This window comes from Urocampus carinirostris, chromosome 14, assembly GCF_059441175.1.
Source record: "Urocampus carinirostris isolate Australia breed hairy pipefish chromosome 14, RoL_Ucar_1.0, whole genome shotgun sequence".
NCBI classification, from domain to species: Eukaryota; Metazoa; Chordata; class Actinopteri; order Syngnathiformes; family Syngnathidae; genus Urocampus; species Urocampus carinirostris.
Window position 1 is genome coordinate 78,746 of NC_142362.1, and position 14,664 is coordinate 93,409.

The 14,664-nt window shown below is 46.2% G+C and overlaps 1 protein-coding gene across 1 annotated transcript in view; it reads right to left on the reverse strand.

The window, feature by feature from the left end:
• Positions 1–1,632: 1,632 nt before the first annotated feature.
• LOC148352367 (Krueppel-like factor 7) overlaps positions 1,633–14,664 on the reverse strand; it is a 28,502-nt gene continuing 15,470 nt past the window's right edge. Inside the window, exons 2-4 of the mRNA XM_088352958.1 lie at positions 10,011–10,578; positions 4,893–5,016; positions 1,633–3,484 (exon numbers count right to left, since the gene is read on the reverse strand). Of these exons, the coding sequence (XP_088209084.1) occupies positions 3,433–3,484; positions 4,893–5,016; positions 10,011–10,578 (744 nt within the window). The 3' untranslated portion in view covers positions 1,633–3,432. The remainder of the gene's footprint in view (positions 3,485–4,892; positions 5,017–10,010; positions 10,579–14,664) is intronic.

A 14,664-nucleotide genomic window follows, 5' to 3' on the forward strand; every position in this document is an offset into this window, starting at 1 on the left:
TTACTTTTTCAAAAAAAAAGTTCTCGTGTAAAATAGTGCCCAAATAAACAAACCGGATGAAGTCAGCCAGTTGATGCTTTTAGCGACCGCGGCTAAAACCCGTCTTCTTGACTTGAGTATTTTCACGAAATCGGTCGTTTGGAATGAACATCTCCTTATACAGCAGTGGTTCTCAAATAGTGGGGTGCCTTTGAGATTTTTTTTTTGTATCTTTTCCAGAATAAAGTGCAATTGCGCCTCCATTACACTAGGGCGCAGTGGTGTTCTCCTCGGCAGTGGCTTTTCTTTCTTTCACCTAAACACGGTGCATTAAGCACAGAGTATAATCATTGAGTAAGAAGCGTGGAGACCCTCAAGTGAAGCCAAGAAAACAGGCGAAGGGAGGCGGGGTAAAGAGACAAACAAAAGTCTCCCCCGGAAAGTTAAGACGAGGGTTGAGGAAGCGTACGTAGAACTTCACTGCGACCACCCAGGGAGACCGGCAAAGAGCGGCGCGCTCGCTATGTTAAAAATGTCGGCAGCGGACAGCACCGAGCCAAATCGATGAAGCCGTCGCTTTAAGACATTCCAAACCAATCCCGCTGATAAGACGCTCGAGATTTTGGCAGATTTGGCACGGACCGACAAGTTACCGTCACTATCGAGCTGTCTTTGTTTTGTACCCGCCTGGACAAAAAAACCTTGGGGGACGCCAGAGGATTTCTACTCTCAAGTGACAGAAAACAACGGAGAAGCACTGTTGTACAGGAAGCTGTTAAGATGACTCGGCAAACTCGTTTTCGGTACCGTCGTCAAACACTTCGGCAAATATTCTGGCCAAAATCAGCGAGACGTGAAAATGACATTCTCCGATTGCGATTTTTTTTCACGGGCAATAAGCAATGTATGATGGCGCCGACCCCCAAAAAAGCATTTTGTGATGTGTTCAGCTTACAAAAAGGTGCTAACTAACACACGCTAACAACGCTAGTGAGTCACATGATAGCAGCGACGCCAAGAAGGTCACGTGACTGAGTGTCAAGGCATTTGATTGACAGGTGTCCGATATGTGACGTGATGTTGTCCTGGTGGCGAGTGCCAAGAGACCACGCTAGCCGGCTAAGCGGCCGAGCGGCTAGCAGTGCAAAAATCGTGATGGCGTAGTGCAACGTCGGCCAGAACTAAAGCAGGAAGTCACTCTATTTACAAAAGCCAAACGGCAAGCTGTGGGATAGCCCCGCCTACTTCAGCCACTCCTTTCCCGCCATTGGCTGCCGAGTCTCTCTTTGGAACGGTTTCCCGTCGACAATCCTTGCGCTATGCTAAAAACGAACCCCTCTGCTAACGGTGAGCTAAATATTCCACGAACGTGACTTAACTACACTAAAGCGTCAGCTCAAGCTGCTAACTCCTCTATTAAAGCCGTATTATCTTACACTTTAGCACGTAGCGTCCTTTTGTGCTAATGGGATATTTCCTCAGCACGCCGCTAATAGAGTCCATTGGGTTTAGGCCTCGGGAAACGCGGACATTTTACGTTCATCTTCTTAAATGGGCTCTGCGAACACCAAGTCGCCTCATTATCTGCTTGTTGAGCAGCGGAGACGGCCCGTGGGGGCTAATAGAACTAACGTGGAGGCAGAAGAGCCACATTTGTGTACAAAAGCCGCTAGCGTCTTTACCTGCTACCCAGCCGGCAAAAATTGCTTCAAAAAAGACTTGGTAACGATGCCGAGGTCCCGTCCAAAAGACAATTTGGTTCGGTTGAAAAAAAACCTTAAGAAAGACTTTTTGAGACGAGGTGTCATTTGGGTCCGTGTGAGATGGTCTCGACCCGACCTAATGCTAAACAGAGCAAATTTAGCCCCAAATCCAACTTCCAAAAAACGTCCGCCGCTATTGTACATTTGCGTGCTAACTGCAAGCGAGTTAGCTTTGACCTGGCTAGTTGCCATGTGTAGAAAGTTAACATCCAATTTGCAGACCCATTTGAGGCTTATTATTACAACATTTTGTGTCTTCCGTGTCTCTGCTAAAACATGAGCTTGAATTGCTGGATGCTAGCCAGCTTGTTGTCAACCCACTAGCTCAAATTTCAACCTAGTACTGCTAGTTTGATCGGAATCGGATATTTTGGCGGATTAACGACTGACTTTGACGTGGATCTTCTGGGACTGGCACAATAATTGCTTTCTATCCTAGCCACCAGATGGTTAGCCAGAAACGTCGCTAGCTGCCATATGAGAAAGAAAGCATCGAGTTTTCCGATCGTTTTAACATGAAAGGACGTTTGGTTTTGCATAATCTGATAAAGCGTTCGCTTGAACGGCTGGATGCTCAATCGCTCAAAATCCAACATCCCAAAAACGTCCAGTGCTGGGTGAGTCATTATGGGATTTTCTGGCAGCAGGGATAATGAAGTTAGCGTCGGCATTAGCGGTACATTCCACCATGGCCTCTGTTTCCACCCCCAAAACCGCGGACAGGAAACAAAATCCGGTTTTGGCGGACGGCATTAAAGGGGCAGTCAATATTTTTACAAGGTAGCTGCCTCAAAATGCTGAAAGCGCGCCGGAGGTTTTTGGTATCGATTGTTCCGAGCTGCTCTCTGAATCCTCCCCCTTTTGAATATGTTTCATGCCGTCGTTGGCACCGGGATTTTTTCCTTCTAGCATGGCGGAGTGTCCGCGGTTCACCTTCCTAAAGCGACAGAAAAGCACGACGAGCGCAGAACAAGAAAAAGTTGCCATTTCAACGAGGATGAAAGTCGAAGAACGAAACCTACGCGAAATAGCGCGAAAAGCCGTTGAAAATGAGCTTTTTTTACTTTTGGGGTGATTTTTGTGGTATTCTTCTACGTAAAAGAACCCCAAAAATGTAGAGGGGAAAAGTGCAGTCTCTGGACACAAACTTAGCGGCTAATTTCGCCACTAAGTGCGCAGCTCAGTTAGCGGCTAACTTCTCGTTTAGCCGCTAATAAGCCAGGCATCCTGCGCTACAAACAGGAAGTAAAAAAAAAATTCAGTTTCCTGTACGTTGATTGGCCGATCCTCTCGCAATCGAAGAATATTGTCAAGAAGCGTCATGGTGGTTTCTCCCAGTAGAAAAAAATCAAAGTGGCGCCGCGCATTAGGCTAGCCGGCGGCGTCTCCGGGATGTCGAATCCTATCGTTTTCTCCGGCTTCTTCTTTGTGACTCGACGTCGAGAAAAAAAAACCTGCGAAAAATCCGATTGTAGAAAAACGAGCGTAGGACCACTTCTTCTAGGAAAAGCTAACCGGTGCGATGCGTTCAAAGACGAAGCGTAAAAAACTGTGAGCGTGTGTAAACGGATGAAAAACGACAATCTAACTAATCCTCTTGCTTCCTTCTCCTGTGGACGCCGTTTGGCCGAGGGCAGGATTCTTCTTCCGGGTTCCCGTTCTTTCATCCCGATCGGCAGTGACGCCCCCTTCAGGCGTGGCGCTTCATGTGCAGCGCCAAATGGTCGGACCGGGAAAAGCACCTGAGGACACAAATCGGAAATATTCGGTACCTTATTTGCATTTCTATGCATCTATCCCTCCATGAATCCATCCTGTCTCTTTGAATTCATATTTTGATTTTTCTTCACATTTTTAGGCAGACCCTGTGTAATATTTCACCACTAGGTGGCGCTGTATTGTTGATTTTAACTGAAAACGAGTGTTACAAAAAACAAGAAGCAGCAAGACGGCTGACAATCGTAGCGGCGCCCTTTAAGCGAACGTCATGTTATGCAAGTTTTGTCGGTCAGTGAGTATTCTAAAAATTGCACCTTTATATGATAGTTCATGTATTTTTGCTTATCATTCAAATCAATTTTGTTTCTTTTTGGATTGAACGGACTTTTTTTTACCACTAGCTGGCGCTAACTAATAGACGTTGTCTCTTTAACGCTAACACGACAAACAATTCCATCTGTAAGATATTTTAAGACAACTAAAAGTAATGTAACTGTCAGGATATGGCCCACAATTCCTTCCCTAGAGGCCATCGATATGGGGGAGTGGTTGGAGAGCGCCCACCTGCGCTTAATCGGTGTCTACACCTGCGTCTCATCATTTTTAGCTTCTGAAGTGATGCTCACTGGTACAGTTAGCCACTAAAGCGGGGCAATTGGCTATAATAGCCTAGTAATCCATACAGTATTTTGAATATTTACCACTACGTCCCTTTAATGTAAACAATCTATATGTCGAAAAAGATTGAAAAGTGTGTCATCCTAATGGCTTTTGGCTCGCTCAGACGCACAAAAGTCACGCGTGTGCGCTAGCAAACAGATGGCCATGCGCTTAACGCGTCTCACTTTTCTTTTTCTTTTTTTCGGGTCTTTTTTGGGGTCCAGCTGGTGACGCTGAGGGGCCCCCCCTCTCTCTTCAAATCCTCTTTATCTTGACTCTTCTTTTTGTCCTCGTCCTCACCTCAAGGGGCCCCTGCTTGATTAGCTATGATTAATATGTCCGAGCGTGCGAAAAAAAGAAAAAAGGGGGAGAGAAAAAAAATCGAGCGGGGTCTCTCTAGTCATGAAAAAGCAGTGGTGTGCGCAAGTAGACAGCGGCTGGTGCTCGATCTGTCTGCAGTTTGACATCGACGGACAGAGGAGTTTGATGCAGAATGTCTATTTTTTTTTTTTTTTTACCTGAAAGAAAAAAACATTGAAAATAATATTTCCCAGGGTGCACGCTGGTCTAAATGGCAGTCTTTGACGCCAAAAATACAGTTTGAAAATTTGGGGGTGGGTTTAAATAACCAAACGATGATATTTTTTGAAGTTATCAAATGATAGAAGCGGCGGTTGAGTGAGAGAATTGTGAAGACGCCAGACGGTGGCCAGAGGAAGGGGTCGGCGGAGGGTTTCGTGTACTGTGAACGGTCGGACGTGGCTTCTTTACCTGTCGCAGTGGTTGCACTTGAAGGGTTTGGCGCCGGTGTGTTTGCGGTAATGTCGCGTCAGTTCGTCGCTGCGGGCGAAACGCCATTCGCAGCCCGCCCACGAGCACTTGTACGGCTTCTCGCCTGCACCGAGAGAAAGGGACCGGGAGGGAAGACAAAACAGAAAGGCAAAAAGAGAGAAAGAAAGAGGAGGGGTGGACAGTGATAGTCAGCTGATGGCACTTTCTAGGGCAAAGCCAAAGCATGTTTTCCATTCACATTTAAACGTGACATAACGAAGATGCTCAGAATATATCTATAGGATATATCGATATCGATACGACAATAGCTCATCAATATAATCAATGCTGACGAAGAAGTAAGAATGAATGGAATCGGTCAATGTTGACTAAAATTCTATCATCTTATTTTCATTTTAAAAGAGTTGTTTTGTTTTCTGAAGAAGCCATACAGACACACATCTTATTCCTTACAACAACCCAAAAAACAAATTCAAACGAAATAGCAATTTTATGTTTTACCGGCTCAAAGCTTTGCTCATTTCAGGAATATTTCATAATAAAGTACAGAACAATATTCTAGAGTATATGGACAAGAATGATAAAGTTGTCATGATTGCTGATTCGGGGCACTGCCCCGTTGGCGCCAACAGCCCTGGTTGCTGATTGGCTCCCTGACTCTTTTTAAACCCCCGTCTTCCAAGAGGTAGCTGTCAGATTGTCTGCGAACTTATGCTTTCAGCTAGACAAGCTTTGTACTTTGTACTTTTGACATTAACCTGGCCTGTTTTTTCCAGCCTGATACCTGTTTCCGACCCGTTTCTGGACCCGTTTCTACTTCTGCTCCTCCGTCCCGGCCATCGACCTGTTTTGCCCTGTTTCCTGCCTGATACCCGTTGCCGACCTCTTTTCTGGACCCGTTTCTGTTTTGCTCCCCTGTCCCGGCCATCGACCTGTTTTATCGCCGTCAAAGACGACCCTCGCTCGACACGGAAGTGCCACGTGTGCGTTCCTGCCGTGTGCTACCCGTGTCTGACGATCATCGGATCGTGTAAGCGAGCACTTCTCTCTTTCTCAATATAAACTGAGTAAAACGAACGCTATTGGGTCCTGTCTCCGTTTCTGGCTTGTGACAAAAGTATGATAGAATCATACAGTATATTTATAAAATGACATAAAAATCTAAAAGGATATTTTTATTGATCTACACGAAAAAACAGCTTTCAATTGAGTAAAGCTATCAAAAAAGAGACAAGTCGAAAAAAGGAATGGTGGCAAAATGACCCGCCTACATATTCACTAGAAGAACGTTTCGTCTCCAAGCATTTAGCGGTCGTATAGTGACGACGCGTGATCCGACCTGACACTCCGGCCGTGCCCGGGGGTCCTGCCGGCGCTAGCCGCTGCGTTAGCGGCTAATCCCGTCGCTAATCTGCCGAGCTAGCTTGCGAGTGTGTGTGTGCTACACGTGGGTGGGCGGCAGCCTCCCCTCGCTTTACGAGTGTATCGCTTTAATTAGCAGTTAATTAACCAGTTTAGGAGCTTATTCTGCTTTTTGGGGGCTTAACAGTGGCCATAAATCCCTGTCATACTCGATTTTGTTCTTCTTTCATTCGTTACGGATAACGTATGAAAAAGCAATCAAACTTATCTCATGATCACACGATTTTTAATCATGGTGCCAGAAACATTGATCTCCATAATGCACGCCGCTGCCCATGATCGCCAAGTTCCGGGTCATCTCTAAAAAGAGGGATCCACTCAAAAACAACGGTGACCAGATGATGAAGATGTTGTATTTGATTTAGCTCAGGAGGCTTTGATACGTATCAAACTGAGTTGAAGAACTCAAAAGAGTGTTACATCCATCAGAATGTTATTGTCACGATGACTGATGCGGGCACCTGAGGCTGCCCCGTTGGCGGCAACAGCCACGGACCCCGATTTGACTCTTTTTAAACTCCCGTCTTCCTGAAAGAACTCGTCAGATCGCCTGCGAACCTATGCTCCCAGCTAGGCAAGCTATTGTGACTCTCCGACTGTTTTCTGTCTGATTCCCGCTGTCGACCTGTTTCTGGACCCGTTTATGTTTTTGCTCCTCCGCCCCGACCATCGAACCGTTTTTCTCGCCGTCGACGTCGACCTTCGCTCGACACGGGCGTGCCACTTCCGCGTTCCTGCTATCTGCCACGCGTGACCGACGATCGTCGGATGGCGGACGCGAGTCCTTTTCTCCTTCTAAATAAAGCTGAGTAAAACAAACGCAATTGGGTCCCGTCTCCGTTCCTGGTCTGTGACAGTTATAGGCAAATCAGTGTTTCTGGCACCATGAATAGAATATCGCCTCGATATATGTTCGTATATACTTTAGCAGTACGCTAAACTCTGAAGACTGAGAGATGTGGGTCCGCAGGTTTGTCAATTTGCTAAAGGTGTAAAACTGAAAACAGTTAAGCATTCTTTATCCGTTTAAAGATACAGAAATGACATACGAAATGCCTTTTTACTCCTTGTTTGCTGATCAACCGACACGTTTGGCCACCGGCGATTGCGCAGGTCCAAAATGCATGACCAGACCAAACCCAAAACACCCCTGTATTCGCCTTAACAACTCTTCCCGATTGTCTTAAAGGGCCGGTAACGCCCTTAGTCTCTTAAAGGGCCAGTGCCATCAAACATACAATACACCCAGAACATCCCAACCAATAACACCATCACCGGACACAAATAGAATGATAAGGAAATAAGCGCTCACGCCTTATCTGTACCCCTATTGGTCGAGTGTAAAATGTCGGTGCCCTTACCGCCGGATCCGGGTTTGATTCCCGCGGCACAAAGTTTTGCGATTCTAATGAGCGATAAGTATCGCCCGATTAGCCGTTGAACTGTTATATGCCGTAAGTGTAGAAAGAGCCCGATGGTTAGACACAAATAACTATGCTCGCGCAAACTCAAGTCTCAATTTAGTGTGCTTTATAGTCCGGTGCGTCTGATCAATGAAAAAGACGTGAAAAATACCAATTTTCTGGGGGGGTGCGGAATATGCTACTTTAAAAATACTCTATGAATGTATAAAGAAGTACATACAGTACATCAAATAAATATGAAGGTGTACGGCTGCTGAATCCTCTCCTCCTCTTCTGGCTTGACTTCTGTTGCTAGGCAACTGCATCACTCTTCTCTCCGATTCGCCGACGGATAGTCGGTGTCCGTCGAGCTCCCTCGTCTTCCTCCCGCGCGAAAACACCCGGTTGCTAGGCGACCTCCCCATCACGCGGTAATTGGCCGGCGTGGCGGTTACCGTGGCGCCCGGGCCCGCCTCCCTCGGGCCGATCGAGGAGGGGGCGGGGCCACAGCGAGCTGCGGGTGGCGAATCGGCCCCCGTCCGACACCTGCGGCCCCAGAGACCGGCCCCGATTGTGCGTCTCTCGTGCGTCCGGGGACCAAATTAACGCTAGCCTACCCGAACCCTAACCCTCCCGAAACCCTAGCCATAATCCAGCTGAAAGCCTAGCCTTAAGCCTATCCAAAACCCTAACCCTCCTAAAACCCTAGCCCTAACCCTGATTTGACTAAAACCCTAACCCTAGCCCTACTGAAACCCTCCTCTGGGACCACAGTACAAACTCTGACTCCAAAATTCAAAACGTTCAGTTGAGAAAAAAATGTGATTTCTTTTTTTCATTTTTAATACGACTATTTTCTTCATTTTGATCAATCAATTTTTCATGACTACTAATAGTATTTGCTTAAAAGTAGTTAACTTGCATGTATTAAAAACGCTCTCCCGTAAAAGGGTTTCATTTTCGTCCTTTCGTCCCAGAATGGTGGACGGCTGGACAGGACTTAGCCCTAGGTTATAGTTTGGACACCCGCATAAGCTCCTTGTCGGTTTGTACTCGACATTATCTTAAAGGAGCCGTACGGAATTTAGAACTTTTTTCCACTCTTTTCTGTCGTCTCCGACCCCAGTCACCTTGTTCATGAGGTGCGTGCACGTACGTGCATTTCTTAGATGCGCTCCAATAAACTCACTTTTTTCATCTTTCTGGGGTTTGTCTCGCCGTTTGGTGCTACTTGAAGCAGGCCTTTTCTTACTTTCACCATTTTCACGCGACACTAAAAAATAGAAACAAAAAAACCCGCGGGGAGGAGCGTGACGTCGGGTTCCTGCACGCCCTCGCCCCCCATTCCTCCTACCTAATGTGTTCTGCCCGAACAGCTTTGCTGAAAGTAAGATAAAGGCAGATAGGTAGGGTGTAAAATAAAGCACGAGGGCTCTTTGAACTCCGTTGGGCATTGTTAACACATACGTCGTAGAGAAAATATTGAACTGTCATTTTTTGAAAGGACACCTTAAATGATGAGACCCACTTTTAAGAGGGTTGGTATACCTTTTTCATGCCTAACTTTTTCATTTTTTTCCAGTAACTTCAGAGGAAGAAATCCAGTGCTGATCAAAAGAAGGCTTTTTTGGTTGCCATTGAGAACTAGAATGAAGTTCCTGTCTTGCTGCTAGCGCATACATTGTGCTGTTTTGCGCTGTTTCAAAAATGGAAATGACTTCAGATGGTATTGTAAAGAGTTAGTTTTTACCTGCATTTTATTATTTATTTATAGCACCCAAGAGTTGATATTTGTCCTTTTTGCAATATCAGGGATTTTGTGGAGTTGTCCCAGTGTGTAAAAAAAGAAAATGGTTTTGTATTTTGCAGAAAATAGATCTGCGAATATTTCAATTTAGATTTCTTGTGTTTTGCAGGGACACCCTGAAAAACATGTGAAATGACTAATGACTTAATAATAGTTATTGAGGATATGTCATCTGGGAGAGTGTTTTTTTTTTTAAATAGAGCTGTCCTCTTGGGTACGACCCGTAGGGGGCGGCGGCGCTTCACGTGACAACGCCTTAATGACAGAGAAGAGGCGTGTCGGCATCATTTGCAGCTACTTTTTAAAAAAAAGTCATTTAGCGTGTGGTCAAAAGAGTCATAAACATGGTCACAATTTCAAGCATTTTCAATGCAGTCCCTCAAAAGCCAAGCATTTTCCCGGACCTTGAAAAGACAATATTCAAATCCAAGCACTTTCAAGGATTGGGAGGCGAACCCCGCTCACCTGTGTGCGTCCTCTGGTGCGCCTTGAGGTGCGAGCTCTTGGTATAAACCTTGCGGCATCCGTTAAACTGACAGCGGTGTATCCTCTTCTTGTTGTCCCCCTCGCTCGAGCCCGGACCCCCCCCTCGTTCCCCGTCACCGGCCGTTCCCCCCGAAGCCCCCGAGGACGGGGCCTGGGGCGAAGACGCCAGCGCCCGGGCGGCGACCAGCTTGGCGGCCCCCAAGCCCACCTTCTTCGCCACTAGCTTGAGCGCTAACGCCCCGCCGAGCGGCTTCCCCGGGCGGCGTCCCAATTCCGGGGACGAGGGCGGCGTCAGCGAGGTGACGGCGGCGCTCAATCGGGCGGCGCTGATGCCCGATACCAAGACCGGATCCTGGCGCTCCGAAAGAGTCTGGAGGAGTTTGGCGCGGACTTTGGCTTCCCCGGCCAGGAGCGGCTCTATCAGTTCTTCGTCGCTGTCCCCGGCCCCCGTCAGGGCGGGCGCCAGGAAACGCTCCAGGTCTTCGTCCAGGAGCTCCGACAGTCTCCTGGGCTCCGTTTGGAGGTAACGCTCCAGTTCCAGACATGTCTGAAGGACAAAAGGACACGGGAGAAGAGTTTACTTTGGATACTTGAAGTAGAGAAGCGTATGTCTACTTGACCTGTTGTCGCAGGTTGTAATAGTAGGTTTTAATTTGTGAAACTCAACTTTTATTGTTTACTTTTGATGGTTGTTTTGTTTACTGTTTACTCAAGAGCTACACAAGTGAACGTGATTTGACTTGACACCGGTGTGCCTTCGCGTAGCATGCTAGCTTAATGCTAAAATGGCAAAAGACAGCAAGTGTCGGCAAACTACGGCCCCATCTGGTTTGCGAGACCAAACTGAGAGAAGCGCAAGAGAAAAATAAGCCCCTATCATATCAAGCAATGACCTGCAGTTTGAAATACATCCACTCCCAAAGCCGTCTTTACGGACTACCATTTATCCACCGGAGAACATTCAAGGAAACATCCCGATGTTCATTTGACTTCAAATATTGAAAGATACAGAGTTGTCCCTGTGCGCCTTTGCAGAGGTTTTATGAAGCTTTAGCTCCTTTCTTTGAAATATATGAAAGCCAACCGTGAAGTCATCCACATTTTCGGACAAAAACAAATCAATGCAGGTCTTAAATCTTTAAACGAATCATTTACACACTCATCAATATGCGTAGCTATTTTGTATCTATCTATTTATCCATGGATCCATCTAAAGTATCTATCTCGCTATGTCTGTTAATGAAGGCATGTATTAGGACAGCATTTAAGTTGCATTCGGGTGTCCGAAAAGCCGCACGCGAGTCAATTCCGGAATTCGGGTTAAAGTCCTGTCGAGCGTTTGGCCGTAAAATGGAGAGGATGGCGGACGGATGGCGGACGGATGGCCGTTTAGGGAGCAAACTGGGCGTGAAACTAACTCTCTGTGGGAAATCGCGGCGATGGAGGATTTTATGCGTGTCGTGTCGAACGTCAGCATCGTGCGGGAAAATGATGGCGTCGGATCGGAGTTCGCCACGACCGACCGGGCTCCCGAGCCATCCGTGAACACCGACGGCCAGGAAATACTCAGCACCCGTTGGCTTTTTCTTGGAAAGGATCAAATGACAAAATGATCAGGCTAGCTTTATTGCTAAGGCTAACAAGAATCACTCAACGAAAGAGATTTTCACATAGAATGGAATGCAGTATATTATGCTAAAGAATCTTCCTCTTATGTAGTGTTAAACATCTCATTATTATTACACATTTTCTTTTGACTTTATTTATTTTATTGACTTATTCTCAGATGTTTTTCTTTGTATTTCTGCAGCACTTTCTGCTCACTTGAAAAGGCTTCACTTTGATTCATGATGAAACATTCAACCACTACAAAGTTCAAACTTTCATGCCAATTTGTTTGTCATGAAGCAATGTTCAACATTTTTTTTTAAATGTAACATCACTTTTGAATAAGAAGGGTCTTGGCGACCTCTGCTGGACGACACTGGTACTAAAACGCAATGATGTTCCTTTTTTATTTCCATGGATTTAACGAGGCTCTAAGATGATCAACCAATCGATGATCTCATGTCGTGATTACTGATTTGGGGCACCTGTGGCTGCCCCGTTGACGCCAACAGCCACGATTGGCTGTCCCACTCTTTTTAAACTCTTCTCTTCCTGTTTGTGAACCTACGCTACACGCTAGGCAAACGTTTGTGACTCTCCGACTCAATCCCGCCCCGTTGTTCTGTATGAATCCCGTTGCCCGTTACTTTTTTTCTGGACCCGTTTATGTTATCGACCTGTTTTTCCTCGCTCTCGACATTGCCTTCGCTTGACAAGTCCCGGCGATCTGCTTGGATCCCCGGATGGTGGGTGCAGGCCCTTTCCTCCTTCTACATAAAACTGAGTAAAACGAACGCCATTGGGTCCCGTCTCCGTTCTTGGTTTGTGGCATCTAAAGCTTTAATCGTGGATTTAAATGGATTATATCGATAGGTTGTTGCAGCCTCGGTCGTATGACTGGAAAAATGGCACTGCCGAGACTCAGCGCCGATGTTTGAGTTTGTTTCATTGGCCTCTTCAGCTCGTGGAAGTGTCCTTTTGTGCACAAACGGCTCCTAATTGAAAGAGTTTTTGGCGAAAAGAGCCTCTTTGAAGCTCCGCCCCCTCGGTGGACGCCAGCATCATCAGAAGCAAAACGGTCCTCCGGTTCATGAAGAGGACTTCAAGCCCGTAATGGCTGCGTGCGTCTTTGCTGTTGCAAAGAAAGAGAAGCTTCAGTCATGGAAGATGGCTCTCAATTTGGCTCTCAATTTGGCTCTACATGATATCGTTGACCATTTTAAAAAAAAAAAAACTATTATTTTGTCTGATATCTTCGCATAAAATATAATTCTTGAAATGATCAAAAATAACCCAGCAACCTTAGAGAAGAGAAGTGGACGGAAATGGACGGATTAGAAATATCAACCGTCTGCTAGATTGCAAGGCACAACGGGGAACTCAGCGACTTTCTAGTGGCGAGCTGTAGCTTGCGACCGAGTGGCTCACAAAAGTGACTGGAGAAGAAAACAGTGGAAAAAGTTGAAGCGGATAAATGCCAGCTGTCCGAATCACAGAATTCGGCGACGTTCGCTTTGGGAAGGCAAAAGACACAGAAGGATGATGCGGGAGAATAGTCACACAATCAGCCGTAGCCTGGATCCAAGTGGCTAACTCGAGTGACGAGAGAAAAAAACAGTGGAAAAAGTGGGACTTGGCAACATTCATGTCCAGCTGTTGAATGCGAGTGACACTATAAGACAAAAGAGCCAGCAGCAGCAGGAGTTGCTGGCGTTAAGCCATCATCTGCAGCAAAAGGGCTAACACGGGTGGCTAGAGAAGGAAACAGTGGGAACAAGTGGAAGATGCCTGAATCACCAGACGCGGGCTTCGCTGTCGAAGGTAGCGTTCAGCGCTAAAAGCACCACCGGGACCGGCTACTTTGGCAAAATGTTCATATGGGCTTCCGTAGCAGTAAAATGGCCGCCAAAAATGACACCTTCTTCCTCAAGTTGTGTAATATCACTTTCATGATAACAAATTTCGCGTCTAAGTCCACGTGTTATTATTTGTTTTACTGAGACAAAGTCACTCGTTTTCCACCGCTAAGGGTTGCTATGAATGACTGTCACTTTAAGAACATCAATTCAGGATCTTAAGAAACCTTAGTGTGTTTTCACTGCGTGCGGATCCTAAAAACGTCGGCATGAAAATGAACAGACGGCTTGACGGCCTTTTTTTCACACGACACACAAAAGCGCCCCAAATTGGAATCCCGTCCGTGAAATTTTCCGCACGGATTCGCAAAAGAGGACGCGGCGGCTACAAGCTTTTCATTTGAAGGGGAATCGAACGCCGCGGTGCGATGGCGTGTCGGTCCCGGGCCCTTTGAGTCGTGGGTCCAAATCCTTTTCTCCTTCTCTTAATTAAACTCTCACTTTGCGTTTACTCATTTGTCATGTGGCCGTCCAAACCCCCTATTCAGACGCAAACACCCTCTATAAAATCAAACCCTGGTGTTTCGTTAAAGTATGAAATCCTCCTGCTCAAAAGCAGCGCTTCTCAATTTTTGCCCCCCAGGAAGAAGAAAACCCCCGTCCCTCCAATGACCTCCCTTGAGGAAGCTGAGTCGGGTCAGGCCCGGTGAGTACTTGGCGGCACATGACCGAGTTAAATGGATGAATGAATGAATGAAAACTTTATTCGAACATTAAAGTAAAAACAGGACAAAAACAATAACTCGACAACAAAATAATGTGACATAATATGTTGGAAAAGGGGTAATAAGAAGCAGATGCTTCTATTCCCTACCCCTTCATCTTCCCTTTGAAATACAGCGATGATATAACAACAATTGTAATCATATTAATAACAGTTATGATATAACAATAGCAACGACAACATAAAGTTAACACGAAGTTCTAGCCTGCAGTATTCCCGATCTCTCGTATCACTCGTAAGCCATTTTCTTCCTCTCTGTATTCCGCCAGTCATGTTTTTTTGTATTTCGATTTGAAGACGTGAATCGTCGGACACGGTTTGATCTCGTCTCGTCAATTGACTCCGCACACAGACACACCCATACTTTTCCTGGTGGTTCTCGCCT